At 38.9% G+C, this 16,591-nt stretch overlaps 1 protein-coding gene across 2 annotated transcripts in view; it reads left to right on the top strand.

The window, feature by feature from the left end:
• Nucleotides 1–6,108: 6,108 nt before the first annotated feature.
• Nucleotides 6,109–16,591, top strand: part of LOC111194578 (protein diaphanous homolog 1-like) — a 275,332-nt gene continuing 264,849 nt past the window's right edge. Inside the window, exons 1-3 of one of the 2 annotated variants that reach the window (XM_049469773.1) lie at nucleotides 6,109–6,246; nucleotides 6,329–7,375; nucleotides 7,614–7,858. In XM_049469773.1, coding sequence (XP_049325730.1) covers nucleotides 6,197–6,246; nucleotides 6,329–7,346 — 1,068 coding nt within the window. In that variant the 5' untranslated portion in view covers nucleotides 6,109–6,196 and the 3' untranslated portion in view covers nucleotides 7,347–7,375; nucleotides 7,614–7,858. Of the gene's footprint in view, nucleotides 6,247–6,328; nucleotides 7,376–7,613; nucleotides 7,859–16,591 lie in introns of those variants that run through there. The other variant, XM_049469774.1, reaches the window with a different exon arrangement.

The following is a 16,591-nucleotide window of genomic DNA, read 5'->3' as shown; positions in this document are numbered from 1 at the left end:
GGTTTAAACTGTCTGTTCTTTTAAAAGGAAACATCAAATGACAAATCTAAGACTATTTAAGATGCCACACAGTTTATTTTAAACCAAAACCCCATAAAAATACACATACACTGCTAAACATCATATTATTTAATGCACATGCTGCCCAGGAGCAATGATGGTGCAAGAAAACTTGTTCACCTTACTATGAAAGTTAAAATGCACAACATAAAGGCAATATTTATGTTCATTTTTTTGTAATTCTTTGTTTAATATTAAAATATATATATTTTATTTGTATTCATTTATATCTGTATTTTATTTATTTGTGTATGTTTGCTATTGGAAATGTTTCTAGACAAGAAAATACAGTTTGTCGCTATATATTTATTAGGGCTGCAGCTATCGAATATTTTAATAATTGAGTAATCTACTGAAAATTCATCAGATTACTTGAATAATTTGAAGAATTTTTACTAGATTACTCGATTACTAAAATAGTCAATAGCTGCAGCCCTAATACATTCATTAGAAACACCCAACTGCCCCGGTGCATGTATTTCTGATGAGGTATGTAGAGAATGTCTGTGTGGTCAAACAAGGCTGATGGTGGAGGTCCATGAAGATGTAAACGGAGCTTGTGGAGATCAGCAGAGGTGTAGTACAGCCGCTCCGCTGCCGTTCAGAGATGAAATAAAAATATAGCAATCCAGGCTAATACAAGCCACGTATAGCAGGTCCCAGTAGTTCCTGACATAATAGAAAAATCATAAAAATCTTAGAAGAAGCTAAAAAGCTAAAAACAAAGAAGGGAGCAGGGGCAAAAACACACCGTGTGTTCTTAATTTAAGAATTAAGAACACGAGAAAAAAGAAAACAGCAACATCAATATTAATACTAATAACTACTACTTCTAAGATTAATAATAATAATTTTAATAACATTCAATGTAAAATATTTTATCTTCTCTTTTTCTTTTATTTTCATTTTTTACCTTTTTCTAAAATGGTTTGAAATTGTTCATGTATAATTGTGTAACATTTTTATTGTTTTAATTTACTACAATTAGAATTTGTTTAATTAGAAGCGTATGTGATTGTATTTAAATATAGTTTATTGATAATTATTATGTAATTAGCTATACGTACATTGTTTAGGCATCTATATAAAGCATATACATATCTGGAAAATGTGGATTCATGTCAGTGTTCTATTCTATCATGTTATACTAAAATACATATATTTCTGTGATTTAGTCCAGAAGAAGGTGAAAATGAGTTTTCCAGCAGAAGACGGGCTTTCCTGTGACCTTGTGAGAGAAATTTCCACTGCTCTAGAGGACTTCAGATGCTTCAGCAGGAACATGAACTGTTTATGATGCACACTCAGGACCCATTACGGCTCCTGTCTGCAGGTCATTCTGGTGACTGTGAAAGTTGTATATTTTTATAAAGCAGTCTACAGTAATCTTAACAGACTGATTTTGTTTCTCCAGCAGAAGGGGAAGAGGGGTCCCGTCATGGTGGACAGGGTATAGACTTGTCTGAAGACCCATCTGAAGAACAGCTGCAGGTAGCTGAGGACAGGTGGCCCCAAGCAGAGCATGCAGAATGGGTTAGTATTAACAACAGGACGCTCATTGTTACATTCTAAAGTAAAAATCATATATTTTACACTCTGTGTCTTAAAGGAAACCCAAGAACCAGCTCATGCAGATATAAATAATGGTGTGGTCCCATCAGCAGAAAGAGAGGGTGTTTCAGATACTGGGTGTGTATTCAAAATACTGCATGTACATTCTTCCAATGCTACTTACTCTTGTAAACTGTATAGGTGGATAGATGTGTAAATTTTCATTTGTTTTTCAGAACTACCTCTATAGATGTGGAAACTTATTTAACAGTCGCAGAGGACAACTCCAGCAGTCTGGTGCATCTCTTTGGACAGTTTTTGAGTATGGAGGAGTTTCTCTCCAGTGAAGATGTCCACATCTCTGTTCATCCAACAGAAGTTGAAATGGAACAACAAGAAGCATTCTTAAGTTATACTTTTGATACTGATGGCTTTGTGGCTGAAGTCCGTGGGTTTTCTGCCATAACCATACCACTAAGTTACATAACTTTTGAGAAAGCCTCTGCTAGATCCCTTAAACCAAAACCAAAAGTCTTTCATTTGCTGAAGAAACACAGAGCACCAGGACATTTCTCTCAACAGCAGTTTAAATTCTTCAAGGCATGCAAAGAGATTCACCTAGCCAATTCACAGGTACATTTTTTTGCACCACTTCTGGTCCAGGTATGCTCTTCAAGACCTCGTTGGAACTCGCGGAACCTTGTTCAGTGCTTTGTCTTTGCGTGAAGCAGTCAACTTCCAGAGCAATTTGGACGGCAGGCAGATGGACATTGATGCGCATCTTCGAGCCGTTGCTACATATCCCAGAGACATCACTTTCATTCAGCTGTATGCAGACACACCACACACTCGGCTGCCTAACACCAGGTTGCATCCCATTACTGGAGATATTGTTTGCTGTGGGCTGCTGCACCCAAACACTACACAGTCTATGTATAACCACAGCGTTACTTATCTTCGCCACATGGAGGAGCTCACGGTGAAGCTTCAAAAACCTTCTGTTGCACGGATTGAGACAGTAACACTGATTACCCCTGAACAGGTTCCAGCCTTGTTCAGGGCAGAAGATTTTTTCTGCATGGTCTCTTTAAAGCAGCTCATTCAGACCAGGCCAATGCTGGTGCCTTTTAAAGAGACGGTGACTGGCGGTAGCTTCATGGGTTTCATGAGATCACTGGCCACCTGCTTGGTCAATACCTTAACAAAGCAGCACCTCACTGCTAAAGGGAAAGGAACATTTGCTGAAGCATGGACCGCTTACCAAGCTGAACTGGCCACAGAGGTATTCTTTTGGGGGCATGCACAAAGTTCCCAAAATGCTGTGTATGCTGTTAATTTGGGTGTGGCAACAGACAATGAAAGGAGCCTGATATGGCAAAGGGGCATTCTAGGATTAGCTCCATTTAACTCTGCTGCACTGGAAAATCAACCTCCACATTTGTGTTGTAACCAACCTGGTTACAAGTATTTGTTATGCCTCCTCCAATCCTTTAGGGGAGCTGTTAGAGGTTGTTCCTCCTTTGGTATAACAAGGGAAGCCATGGAGGAGGTAGCAGAGAGTTGTCCTACAGACACATGTACTCTTTGTTTGTTTGGTAACCTCCTTTTTGGGAAACTACTGTTTCATGCTCATTGTAAGTATTATGGGTCACTATGCTTATGATATGCGATGCTGTGCTATGCTATGCTAATAAGCTAATGATGCTAGTAGTGATGGGCGAATGAAGCCTCACTGAAGCTTTTGAAGCTTCTTCCTGATTGTGCCGAAAAAGATTCGAGGCATTGAAGCCTCAGAAAGAGTGACATCTGGTGGCTGAAATAAATTTTTACAGTCTGCATTTTACCACGAAGCAAATGAACCCCGTGAGATTTACTGCTCACTCAATATCTCAATATCTCTGATCTGCTGTTCTTTTATTATTAAAGTGATGCAATAAATACTTGGTTGTTATTATTAAAAATCACAATTAATATAATGTTTTTTTTATATGATTAGAAGAAATATTATGCCAGAATATGACCCTGGCATTTGAACGAGTGTGTGTGGTGAAACGTGAACACAGCGTGAAAGCTTTGAGCTTTACATAGATTTGTATATATTATGTTTAATACAAAAGACAAAGAAAATCATTTGAATGTAGATTTAAATTTCTAAAACAACTGAATGTCTAATGCAGATGTATATTAGGCTATTTGTTTTTTTTTTTTCACAAAAAAATCATAAAAGGTGACATGTTTATATAATGATTCACAAATGTTAATTAAAACTGTCGCAATTTTTTTACATTGAATTCATGTTTAAAAAAAAAATAAATTTTAACAATTATTAAATATGAAAATACCAATAAAGTCCCAAGATTGTCACTGGAGGAATGTGGTGCTGGGGTGCTCTCCTCTCAGCTTTGAGGAGGTGTTATTATTAAATGCCAACTCCTGGGAACAGAGCTTATACCGCTCCTTTTTAAATATAAATAATTTTGTTAGAATAACACACTATACAGTTAATATTAATGAACATAAGATTTTTAAATATATTCAGTTCTTAAACTATTTCTCTCTATTTTCACAAAATGTTCCCAAGCAGTGGAACGCTTGGTTAATGTAGAGGTGCTGTAAAATTCCATATTGTTTGCAAGATCAATAATAATACTGTACAACACAAACGGGCCATCACCAGCTTCACTGCTTTATTAGGTAGTCAGTGAGACATGGGATAGCGCCAAACCTATGAACCAGTCCCGCCCATTTCCGGTGGTTCATTGACGCGTTCGAAGCTTCAAATGCCATAGTCACGTGATTAGTAGCGCCTTCAATACAAGCTCCGGTACACTGTGTCGAATCAGCACGTGTCGGAAAAGTGACACAAGCTTCGAAGCCTCGGTGTCAAACCGCCCATCCCTAGATGCTAGAATGTTTGAGATTTGTTGGTTTTAAGTATGGTGTTTCTGCCATCTTAATCCTATGCTAATGCTATGCTATGCTAATGCTAAGTTTTGCTAATACTATGTTAAGCTTATGTGCTTTCTGTTTGCTTTATTATTCTAACATGCTAATGCTAAAATGCTAGTATGCTAATGCTAGCAGCAGGGTGGTTGTGGACTCATTTTTACCTTCTTGTGCAGAAGGAGGTTCTTAATGTGTTTGGAACTGGGTGGCTTGGACTGAGGACTGTTTGAAGGCCTAGGTGTGCTTTTCTCCAACCAAAGTTCTCCAGGTGTACCTCGCTCTCAGGTTCATCCTTCGTCTGGTCTGCATCATAACTGGTGGTGGGGCTTCTAAGTACTTTTGTCTAAAGGATTTCCTCCAACCCAAGACCATGCTTATAGACTTTATACACTGATTTATAGAAAGGCACAAAAAGGACTTTGGGCTCTGGTGTTTGTTTGCTTATTTGTATATCTGTTTGTTGGAGGGGTGGGGGGGGTTGTTTGGTTAATTGTTTGTTTATCTCTGCAGTTGTTTGTTTTGATTTTTTTGGGGCTATTCATTTTCGTTTTTTGCTTGTTATTATTAATATTATTGGTCATTATACTTCACTAAAACTGAAAGTTCATTATATTCATTCAAGTCTGTTTTGTGAATCTTTTGGACACTCCTTAGCTACCTCTTCCCTTTAACTAACACAGTAGCATTTCAGCTGACCCGTGTGGTATCCCCCCTAGATTTTTTTTGTAGCATTAATCTTACTGTGTTCTTTAGGATAAAGGTTAGTGTTTCTGGACCAAAAAAACTGTTCAAGCTGAAAGGATTCAGAGGCCGTTTGGTTTTGTTGACCTCTTTGATGGTAGTTATCATATTTTGGGACAAAGACTACTACAGATAATTGCACATGATCTGAATGGCACCGCAATGCTCTCCTTGCAGTCGCTGAAAAATGACTGTCCTCCTTTTGGCACTTGTACAGGTAACCTAACAGATGCAAAAGAAAATGGAATGCCCTGGATGCAAGATGTTTTGCAGAGACTGAGTGGAATAAAGGACCTGTCCAAGGATCAGCTGCTAAATATATGCACGTTTATCAGTTGCGTTGCCTTAATTCAACAAGGCATCTACGTAGATTTTAATGCTCTCTTTCGACTGGAACTGATGCTTCCTGTCCCACAAGCTAGGCTGAGGCTACTGCAGATACAGAGTCACACGTTTTTTTGGGGAATAAAAAAGTTCAAACTCTTCAGATTGCACCCAGACATACCGTTCAAAATTCCAGGTGCTAGGTCAAAACCCAGTCAGCAAGCACACGTACACCAGCAGCCAGTGTGTCAAAGAGCCCAGACTGAGCGCACATCAGACAATGAAGAGGATGAAATTATCGAAGAAGAGAACGACGGCAGTGACATTTCATACATCCCATCCCTCGCTGTTCCAGCTGGAACCCGGAGATACTGGTCTTGCCAAGAACTTGATATCCTCAATGAAGCAGTTGTCAAGGCAGGAGGATCCACAAGGGCAGCTTACATCCAGTATATTGCACTGTGTATGAAACACAGAATTCTTCACGTACCTTTCATGCTTTTAAAAAAAAGGAACTTTCTAGAAGAGCTCCACATCGTCAGTGAAAGTGACACAATGGACCCAAACCAATTAGATGATACTTGTACCTACTCCATCAATGATTGAAGCAGACCGTATACTGCTGTAAGTTTTATTTTTTGTTAATTTAACGAATGGTTATTAATGTTTAGGTGTTAATGTTAAATTATTCATGATTTCTTCTCAGGATGTCTGGAGCACATGGAAGGCAAGAGGAGGAGGAGATACACATCAGACATGGGTTATTGAGGGACCATGTGAGTCACATTCTGAGGGATTTCAGAGAAGAGATCAACACCTTTAAGGACTTAATGCATCAAGACATCAGCTCATTCACATCCCACATGGAAACGACCTGTGCGGAGGAAGTGCACAGAGCAATGGCAAGTCTAGAAAACATGCTGGAAAGTGAAGTGGACAGAGTCAGGAAAATGACGGCAGCCAGGATCAAGGGGGCGGAGGACAGCTTCCAAGCCATGTCCAGTGGTCTAACAACGAAACTGAAAGTTCTGGAGGAAAAAGTGGATGCCTTACAGTCTGTAACAAGAGCTTCTGACACTAGTCAGCAGCTTCCAGGACCGTCTGAGTCTCCCACCGCTTTGCCAACAGGACCTTCAGCAACCAGCGCACGTCTTCCGTCAAGACCCGGCACTCCACTTCCTCCAGCGTCAAGACCCGGCACTCCACTTCCTCCAGCGTCAAGACCCGGCACTCCACTTCCTCCAGCGTCAAGACCCGGCACTCCACTTCCTCCAGTGTCAAAACCCGGCACTCCACTTCCTCCAGCGTCAAGACCCGGCACTGCACTTCCTCCAGCGTCAAGACCTGGCACTCCACTTCCTCCAGCGACTTCTCGTGAAGAACCTGAGGTGCACCGCTGCTGTACCATTAGCGGAAAACATCCACAACCAAGAAGTACCCTATCAGCTGAGCAAAGGGAACTTCCAGGACCTTCTCCAAGTCAGTTGGAAGTCATTTATGTACCTGGCTCTCCTCCTCCATCAGATTTGCCAGAGCAGCTTGCAATACCCTGCAGTCCCCCACCTCTCACATCGACACCTCTGTCCTCTAAAAGCCAAGGTGTTAAGAGGAAGGCTGCGGCCGGCCTGGAAGAGCTGGATCAAGACCTAGCACAAGACCTTCAATCATACATGCCAGCACATCACTCCAGCCGAGATTTCAAGATTGCAGCTTGCTTTTTTTGAAATGCAGATGGACAAGCTGCAGATTAAAGGTATGTTTCAAGCTACGAATGTTTACCTTTTACAGATAGTTAGTGTAGTGTTTAAATCAGTGCGTTTATCTTTGATAGAAAAAAAAAATAATAGTAGTAATAAGAAAAAGACACATGGTCACTTAATGAATGTTTTACTTTGTTCAGTTTGGTTCAGTTGTGATTATTCAATAACTGTAGGTAAAATATGAACTCTGTGCATGGAAGCTCATGGCATGTTTTGATTTTATTATTGCAGATACAAAAGTGGTGAAACGAATGCCCTGATCATCCAGTCCCGTGGGGAGAAGCACAACATCTGGTTACCTGGCTGGAAACCCCACGGGAGTTCAAGTATGCAAGACTTTCTTGCAGAAAAAATTAAAACAACCCTCAAAAGAATTACTCAGGAAGAAATGTCACTTTTGGACACTGATTTAAAAGTTTTTGAGTTGCAATTTTGTATATTTTACTGTTCATAGCTGTTGGATTTATTTGTGTAAATAAACAATGCAAAGTCAGTAAAATACATTTTACTGAGTCATTCTGCACAACAAATAATTTACACTTGTTAATAAAAATGTATTAACAAAAATAAACATCTTTTATTTCTCTTTAAATGGTACGTTTCTTCAGTTATTCACATCATTACTTCACTTCATAATTCATGTATTATGTTGTACCAATAAGCTTAAAATATAAATGTATAAAATGTATTTTATATAAAAAAAGTTTTATTCTGAGCATTCTTGTGAAGTCTTATATTTTTAATGTTTTTTTAATGTAAATTGTAGTATGTATATGCAGGTAGTTTATGTAATGCAGAGGACGTTGCAGGGTCTTTTTCTAAATCAACTCTTTTGAATAATCAATTCAAATTCAATTATCAATTTAAATCATAGTAATGGGCATCTAGATCCCACAGTCTTACCTTAAATCTGTTAAAGTTCCACATTTGTCTTCTGGTCCATAATTTTTCTTTTACATGCGCTTCAAAGCTATTACATTCAGCATCCACTAGAGGGTAGTAAAAGACCTAAAATAAAAATTAACGAAAGGAAATCTGCTAATAAACATTTAAATAAATTTGAATAACAGCGAGCACATAAAATAATTTCATTAAAAAGAAATTAATTTAAAAATAATTGATAAAAGTAAAAAGCTAAGATCTTTTAAAACAAATTAAACAAAACTAACATACAAAAAAGATTTATCTAAAATTATATAAATCAAAAATAAACATATGAAAGTGGTACAGGCTGTCTGAAGGTGATTAAAATTTAAAGATTAACATGGTTGTGTGATACCAGTGAGCTGAGTTGTTATGTTATCTGTAGTGAACTCATGCTTGCTGCTGCACTGAACGATTTCCCCAGTTCTGTAAAACTCTTGGTACCTGGCATGAGCGAGTATAATAATTACTGTTCATCAACTTAGTGAAGTATATCGGCATATGACCGGAGAGTGTCTTATAACTGAAAACAATCCAGTGTTTTCACTGACTGCTAAAGAGGGACATACAGCTTACAGTGATGAGTTCTGTACGGGTTGCCACACATTTCTTTTAAGTAAGTGGATTAAAATCATTAAGATTAAAATCGCCTAGGATCCCAGCATTTCAGAAGCACTTCACTTTTGATAAAATTTTAGCTAATTCCTCGATTGCAGAGAGCAGGGCAGAGGGAGGCATTAATCCATATTAACAAAATATTAATTTGTTCCAAAGTTAAGGGGTGAGTATTCATCATTTTGTTAAAGAACTACAGATAATAATTTGAATATTTACATATGAACTGTACATCGCTTTGAGTCTTTTCTATAATGGATTCAACTATTTAAATCTTCGTGATTTACAGTTTATAAGCCAAATCTTTGTTTTAAACTATTATATAATGATCGGATTGTGTCACCAGAGTTTTCAAGATAACTCTTTAGGTTATCAGAGCAATTATATAAGGAGTTTAGCACATTTTGAGATGGCTTAGTGTGTATTGTGTTATCGGTATTAATAGTGGACAACAGCTGAATAATGTTAAATGTTTCTGACGATTAAGTCACCAACTACGAGAGGGGTTGGTTGAGGTTTGCGGAGAACAGGCGGGTTGATCGGCAGTTTCTCGCGAGGAGTAGGTGGGGGTTGCTGCATTCAGGCTGTCCGTTCATGGTCTGTTGAGGGAGCTTGGCCGGATTGTCTTCTGAAGTCCCATGGAGCTAAGCCGCTCTTCTGCTGCCCAGCCGCGGCCCGCTGCTTTTTTATATATATATTTTTAGAATATACATATAATTTATTTAGAATAATCTTGCATATATGTGAAAATACGATAGGGTTATCACAACTGGCCCACCTGTACAGGTAACTCCGCCCTGCACCATCTGTGGGCCGTTGGCATCGCTCTCTCCTCTCCTCCCCCCATCCTTCCAGACACCAGCACTGGCAAGAACTGAGTGGCTGCCGCAGGTCATCAGATGGGCGCCCTCCCTCTTTGATGTTTCGTCAAATGGGAGGGCTTGACAGCAGATCGAGCGTCCTGAACCTACCCCCGCTGGCCACCACTCAATCCTATGCCATTGGTCCTTCAACAGCTTGTCCCTGCCACCTCACATCCCGCTGGATCCAAATCCTCCGTGATGCCCACAAGTGACTGCCCCGCAAAGCTCCTGCAGCCGACCTCTACTGGGTAATTCCAGGCCTTTCATCCGTTTTGTTGGCTTTTGAGAATGAGGGTCTGATATTTCTTCAGCTTGCGCTCGTATGCCTCCTCAATCCTCTCTTCTCAGGGTACAGTCAGCTCTATAAGCACTACCTGTTTGGTATCTCTAGACCAGAGGACCATATCTGCCTGAGACTAGTGTAGGCTATCTCTTCCGGGAATGTAAGCCGCTTCCTCAGGTCTGCCTGCATCTCCCAGTCATTAGCTTTAGCTAGGATACCCTTGTTCCTCCTTACTGTGGCTGCGCTCTCACCTGGTCTGACAAAATTTATAAGGTGGAGCCCAGTGAAAATATCTTTTGGGTTTCTCCTTGCCCGCTCGACCCCATCTGCCAACTTAGCCAAGATTTGATCGTGCCGCCACCGGAACTTCCCGTCTGAGATGAGAGGACATGCTCCAGGTTAGCTGGTTTCCCACTGAGCTTACAGCTGGGGCTCTCTGCCAAACCCCATGTCTGGAGTTTTGAAGGAGTCGGCAGAACATCACAGACTGAGCACAGCAGGAACTTTATTCCATGTCCCTCCATGTTCCAGATGTCTTCAGATGTTCTTTTTTGAAGTAGCCCAATATATTTTTAATTTAAGTATTCCTTTTGTAGCTACAGAAATTGCATTTTATTTATTTATTTTTTTGTTGTTTGGACAGGAGTAAAAGAACTATTGGCTTACAACAGTCTCCTCCCTCAGTCACGCCTCCTTTTGGCAGGCCGTAAAAAGCTATTGGCCTAAAACTGCCTTCTCCATCAGCCACGCCCCTTTTTGGGGTTTAAATGTGAAATCAAGATTCATACCATACCAGAGAAGACTTCACCCGCACAACATAGAGCACCCTTTCTTCCAACAGATACTAACAAATTGTGAGTATTATGAGATTTTGCAAGTTTTCTAATTGTTTTAATTTTAGACAGAAACATTATTTATCTTAAACATATAAAATATAAATGGTCTGTCGCGCACTGCGCCCTCTCTCTCGCACCCGCGCCCCCTTTGCCAAATAACATTTTGATTATTATAATTGAATTTATTATGTTCATGTATCCTTTGTGTGTTGGAAGGAAGCAGTGAAAGTTGTGGGAAAATACAGTAAAACCTTGGATTACAAATGTGAATTTATACATCCATATTGTTGCACATAATAATGAATCTGAGTTTCTTCCTCAGACTCTAACCGTACCATTAAAATCTATGACTGCCGCACTGTTCATATGTCACATATAAACTCGCATATTATGGATATTTTATTCAATTTCTCCCATTCTCTTATCAAAATTCAATTTCTGCTTTTTACTCAAATCAGAATGAGGATGTTGAAATTGTTAGGTTAGCCTCGCTCTGATATTCAGGTATGTGCGTATTTGTGTGTGTTCCACTGAAATGCAAATTCAGAGTATGATATACGCTCGTCCAGAATAATTAACACCTAGTTATATCCAGTGCAAATCAATATATTTCAGCCTCAGAAGTTCAGTTTAATTTAAGAATCTCACTTCCACTCTCCACATTTCAAAATATGTGAGCGCAGTTTGTGTTCAAATAATGGAAGACAAGAAACAAATATTATATATTTTTATCAGATTCAATGTAAATTTATTTTTTATGTAATATTTGACAGAGATCGATCGTCCACAAAATGCTCTTAAATTTGTTGGGGTCATATTTTTCAGAGAGAAAGAAAGAGAGCTACTGAGCAGTCCCTTCTGTTGAGTAAAAATGTAGAATTTATTTTTTCATGTTTTTTTCTGAAAAATATCAACATGAATTTAATTGCAGGGATCTAAACTTTCATTTTCGTTTTTCTTTACAGACTGAAAACGACGCTCTGCCCCATCTGCCCGCGCAACTTCAGCGACCTCAGTCAGCACCTGAAGTTAAAGCACCGTGTCTACAACCTGCAGGAGATCAATCCTCCTTAAATGGGCAAGAGGCAGGGTGACCGTGGGTGAAGGCTCCTGTCCTGTTTGTTCCGGAACCTTCAAATGTTTGAAAAAACATTTACAGAAAACCCACAAACACCCGAGTGTAAGTCCATAACTAAAAAAAACAAAGCAATACACAGTATATAATGATATATATTACACACGTTCATTTAATGAGATGCACAGTAAACATGCATGTCAATGTTTAACAATGGCTCCATTTCTAATGCAGGATTCAGAATGTTCAGAATTACTCAAGAAGGAGAAGTGGCAGCCTTAAACACTTATTAATAACAAAACAAACTATAAAATATATATATATATAATTTTTTTTTTGTCAGAGCTCCTGCATGACCAGTCAGCTACAACCCAGGTGGAAACCAGCACAGTGGTGCTGAAGGAAGAGGAAGGCTTGGAACAGCTACTAGGTAAGATAATAGCATAATGAGGACAGAATTGCTTTTGTTCCTTTCATTAATTTCTGTTGTCAGCGTTCCTGCTTGATCAGCCAGTGCCCAGCGAAGTAAGAACCCCTGTGGTAACCAGCACAGAGGACCTGAACCAACAGGAAGTAGACTTCCTGCAGCTTCTGGGTATATATCTATTTTACCTATCCATTACATATATATATCTAATAGCTTCTTAAAAAGACAACAAAGATGAATTAATGATAAAAAACATGGATAATTAATCAGTCATATGTACAGCAATAAACTGACATTTAGACAACACTGTCATATGAATTTTATTGACTGTTTAAATACTCAACATTATCACACATGCTTTTTATTATACTCAACTCTTTCTTGAATTTATGTAGCAGTAAAACATTCCACAATATTAAGAAAGATGTAATCAGTTTTAACTAAGTAAGTTTATTGGCTCTGCCACCGTAATCCTGTCTGGAAATGCACTACCAGTCACAATCTGAAGCATCAGTTTACCCACGTTTTATTAGTTCATCATTATTACTACAGAAACTAACGCCAAAAAGTATTTCAATCACTAGTGTGAAAAAAAACTGTTCCATGCTGTTCCTACCATGATATCTAGTTGTACTTTGGCAGGAGTTGGTTTGTGTCTGCCAGTGCTGCTGAAACACATAAAATAGTGAAATCAGTGCCATAGCATTTACTGTGTAAAACTGAGGTTATTTTAAATCATACTAATGATGTTAATCTGTTTATTAAAGGTCACCTTCCGTCGTTTTTTCTTTCATTTTAAAATGTCTAGTTGTGGTCTCTAGTATGAATGAATGACATGTGAGCCGTTTTTGTAAAAAAAAAGTGCTCAGGTGTCTCTGTATAGCTCTTTTTTAATGGACTGTTTTAGGGGTGTGTCCAAAATGACCGGATTCCAGCTTTGCTCATGAATATTCATACATGCAAACAGCATGCAAATATCTCTCCTCTGATTGGCTAGGAGCACTGCGACGCCCCTCCACCGCTCTGCCGCTCACTGCCTCCCACCTCCTAACTGATGAGCGGTGATGTTGCGTCGCTTCAGCTCCGCCTCTGGGAGTTTCTCGAGCCAAGGTGGGCTGTGGTCTGTGAGTTTCTGCCTACGTAGGCAGAAAGATAATTCAAAATTCACCCGTTTTTCGGAGGGGGGGAGGGGGGATTTCTTTGCTTAGCTCCTGCAGACAATGGGGGCTGCAAAACAGTTTAATGTGCAGGTGTACACATTCAACTCGGAGAGACCTACTGTATTCCACAAAAAACAAGAAAAATCGGATTTTCGCGGAAGGTGACCTTTAACAGTTGATATAACCCATGCACAATGCTTACATAAGAGGTGTTTTATGCAATCCATCTTTTGACAGCGCCTCCACTTGTCTTGATATGCACGACTGTCCACGAATCCTGCTGAACCTTTTATCATATTCCTAACATGATATCTTAAAAGCTGAATCATAATACTTTTTATTTTATTTCAAGTGTGTTCATTAATATGTGTCCATCTCCTGGACAAGTTAAATCATTTCTTTTACATAAAATAAAGTTTATTTATTGTTAAAATAGTGTGTGCAAGCTACAATGTAGAATTACAATAAATGTGCATGTAGAGACGTTTTAAAAATATATTTTACAAAAATATCACAAGGTCTGAATCCTATACAACTGTACCTTCTGTATGTGAAATCATGTCTGGAAACTGGCCTCTAAAATGTGTTTTTTTATTTATAATAATTTGTAATATTTATTTGTTCTTTCAGATTCCATCTTTTGACCGTGGGATTTATTTTAAGATAAACTCTTTATCTTACTTTAATTTTCCTTTTCAAAGTGAACATTACGTTTCTTTTTAATTGATATTATTGGCATTTGTTTTTTAAGTATTAACTATTGTTTTCCCATTACTTAATTATTTTTTTTGCAACCTTGTTCTTTCTGTTCGTCACTGTATATGGAAGTTTGTTTCCTGTATGTTTGTTTAATTTACTAGATTTAAGTTTTATTTTACTAGTGTACCTACTTTCTTTTTCAAGATGCACACTTAAGTCTCTTAATTTATACTAAAGGCATTTGTTTTTTATTGCGTATTGTTTTGCACATCGTGTTTATTTGTCTATTAAACTATTTATTTTCCAATTCAGTCGATTAAAGATTTTAAAACACATAATTGTCATTAAATAATTAATGTAACAAGTATTGACCAAGTGTCCACTTATGGATAATGTGGAAAAGTACAAATTCTGCAGAGTGTTTTTAAAAATCTAAGAAATGTGTTTAGTATTTTAGCAGAAGCACAGTGATTGAAACTATAAATAGTGTTTTAAAGGTAAAGGTTTGAGACACAAAAGATGTAACACTGATTTTATCTGGCAACATAAAATATCTCACTTTTTACTGTAATACAAGTTTTCAATTGATTTAATGTACGAACAGAAAACAGGAAGAGCTTTATTTTTAATGTAAAAGTCCAGTGTTAGTAAACATTGATGTTAAAAATATTTAAATATTGTTTAAATTGTGCAGCGAATATGAGTCTGATAGTGATATTCATGTCTGAACCATGATTTTGTAGCAGAGAGTTGTGAATGTGTTATTTTGTATCATATGTGCTGCAGGGCTTTAATATGTATAGATTTTTGATTTGACACTAAATAAGCATGTTAGTAAACGCAACAATGTAATTGCCCACGGGTGAAGTAACAGAAACAGAGATAATTTCATGGTTTAGACATGATTTTTCTCCTGATCTGGTAGTAGAAGGTAGTTAGTTAGAGGTGTTAGGAGAGTAAGTGCTCTTTGAAGAGCTCTGTCTTCAGGAGTTTATTAAAGATAGTGAGAGAGTCTCCTGATCTGGTAGTAGAAGGTAGTTAGTTAGAGGTGTTAGGAGAGTAAGTGCTCTTTGAAGAGCTCTGTCTTCAGGAGTTTATTAAAGATAGTGAGAGATTCTCCTGATCTGGTAGTAGAAGGTTGTTAGTTAGAGGTGTTAGGAGAGTAAGTGCTCTTTGAAGAGCTCAGTCTTCAGGAGTTTAGATAGATAGACAGATAGATACTTTATTTATCCTGGAAAGAAATTTAGGCATCCAGCAGCAACAACACAATACAATAAGAAACATACTTAAACAAAACAAAACACAGAAGAATAGAAAATATATAAGGCTATAAAAATAAAAAATAAAACTAACTTTATTAAAGATAGTGAGAGATTCTCCTGATCTGGTAGTGAGCGGATAATCAGACCTAGAGAGGTGGTGTATATTGAGAAGAGAAGGGGTCCCAGTAGCGAACCCTGGGGAACCCCAGTGGATAGGGAGTGGGCTGAGGACAGCTGTCCTTGCCATGACACCTTGAACGAGCGTCCAGTGAGGTATGATCTGAACTATGACAGCGCATTGTCTGAGATCCCCATGTTCGAGAGTATAGTTAGGAGGAAGTCCAGCAGAATGAGCACTGAGGACTGTCCTGCAGCTCTAGCAGTTTTTAACGCTTCAGTCACAGACAACAGAGCCGTCTCAGTAGAGTGCCCTTTTTTGAAACCAGATTGGTTCTGGTCCAGGAGGTCATTCTGGGAGAGGAAGCCAGAGACTTGATTTTAAACTACTCTAATGTTTTAGAAATAAAAGGTAGTAGTGAGACCGGTCTGTAGTTATCACCTGGGCGGGGTTGAGAGAAGGTTTTTTAAGCAGTGGTGCATGCCATACCTTGGGTCAATTACTCTGCCAGTCACTGCGACCTTGGTCTAGCAACGCTGCACACCGCGGACGGGATAATCAAGAAGGCTGTGAAGAGATGGCTGCATCTTCCTGTGTGGACCTGTGATGGGCTGCAAGGATGGTGGCCTGGGCGTGCAGAAATGAGCTCATCTCATCTCATCCTCATTTAAAGCAAGAGGGACGGACAAGGAGTCCTCTCTCTGTAGGTGATGCACTTTGGGTCTCGAATCTGCCCCTCACATCCTGAGTGTTTGCCCGTCCACTCAGAGGTCCAGGATCAGGAGACACCATAGAGTTTGTGACGTCCTTGCCGCTGAAGGGGAGCGATGGGACTGGGATGTTCATCAGGAAAAGTCCTCCAGGGTGGCCAATGGCACCCTTTTGAGGCCAGACCTGGTGTTTGTTTGAGGCAAAGAAGCCAAGATAGTGGATGTCACAGTGAGATT

This window comes from Astyanax mexicanus, chromosome 21, assembly GCF_023375975.1.
Source record: "Astyanax mexicanus isolate ESR-SI-001 chromosome 21, AstMex3_surface, whole genome shotgun sequence".
In the NCBI taxonomy this organism is placed as follows: Eukaryota; Metazoa; Chordata; class Actinopteri; order Characiformes; family Acestrorhamphidae; genus Astyanax; species Astyanax mexicanus.
The sequence above is the reverse complement of the archived record's forward strand: the minus strand, read 5'-3'. Positions and strand labels throughout refer to the sequence as shown.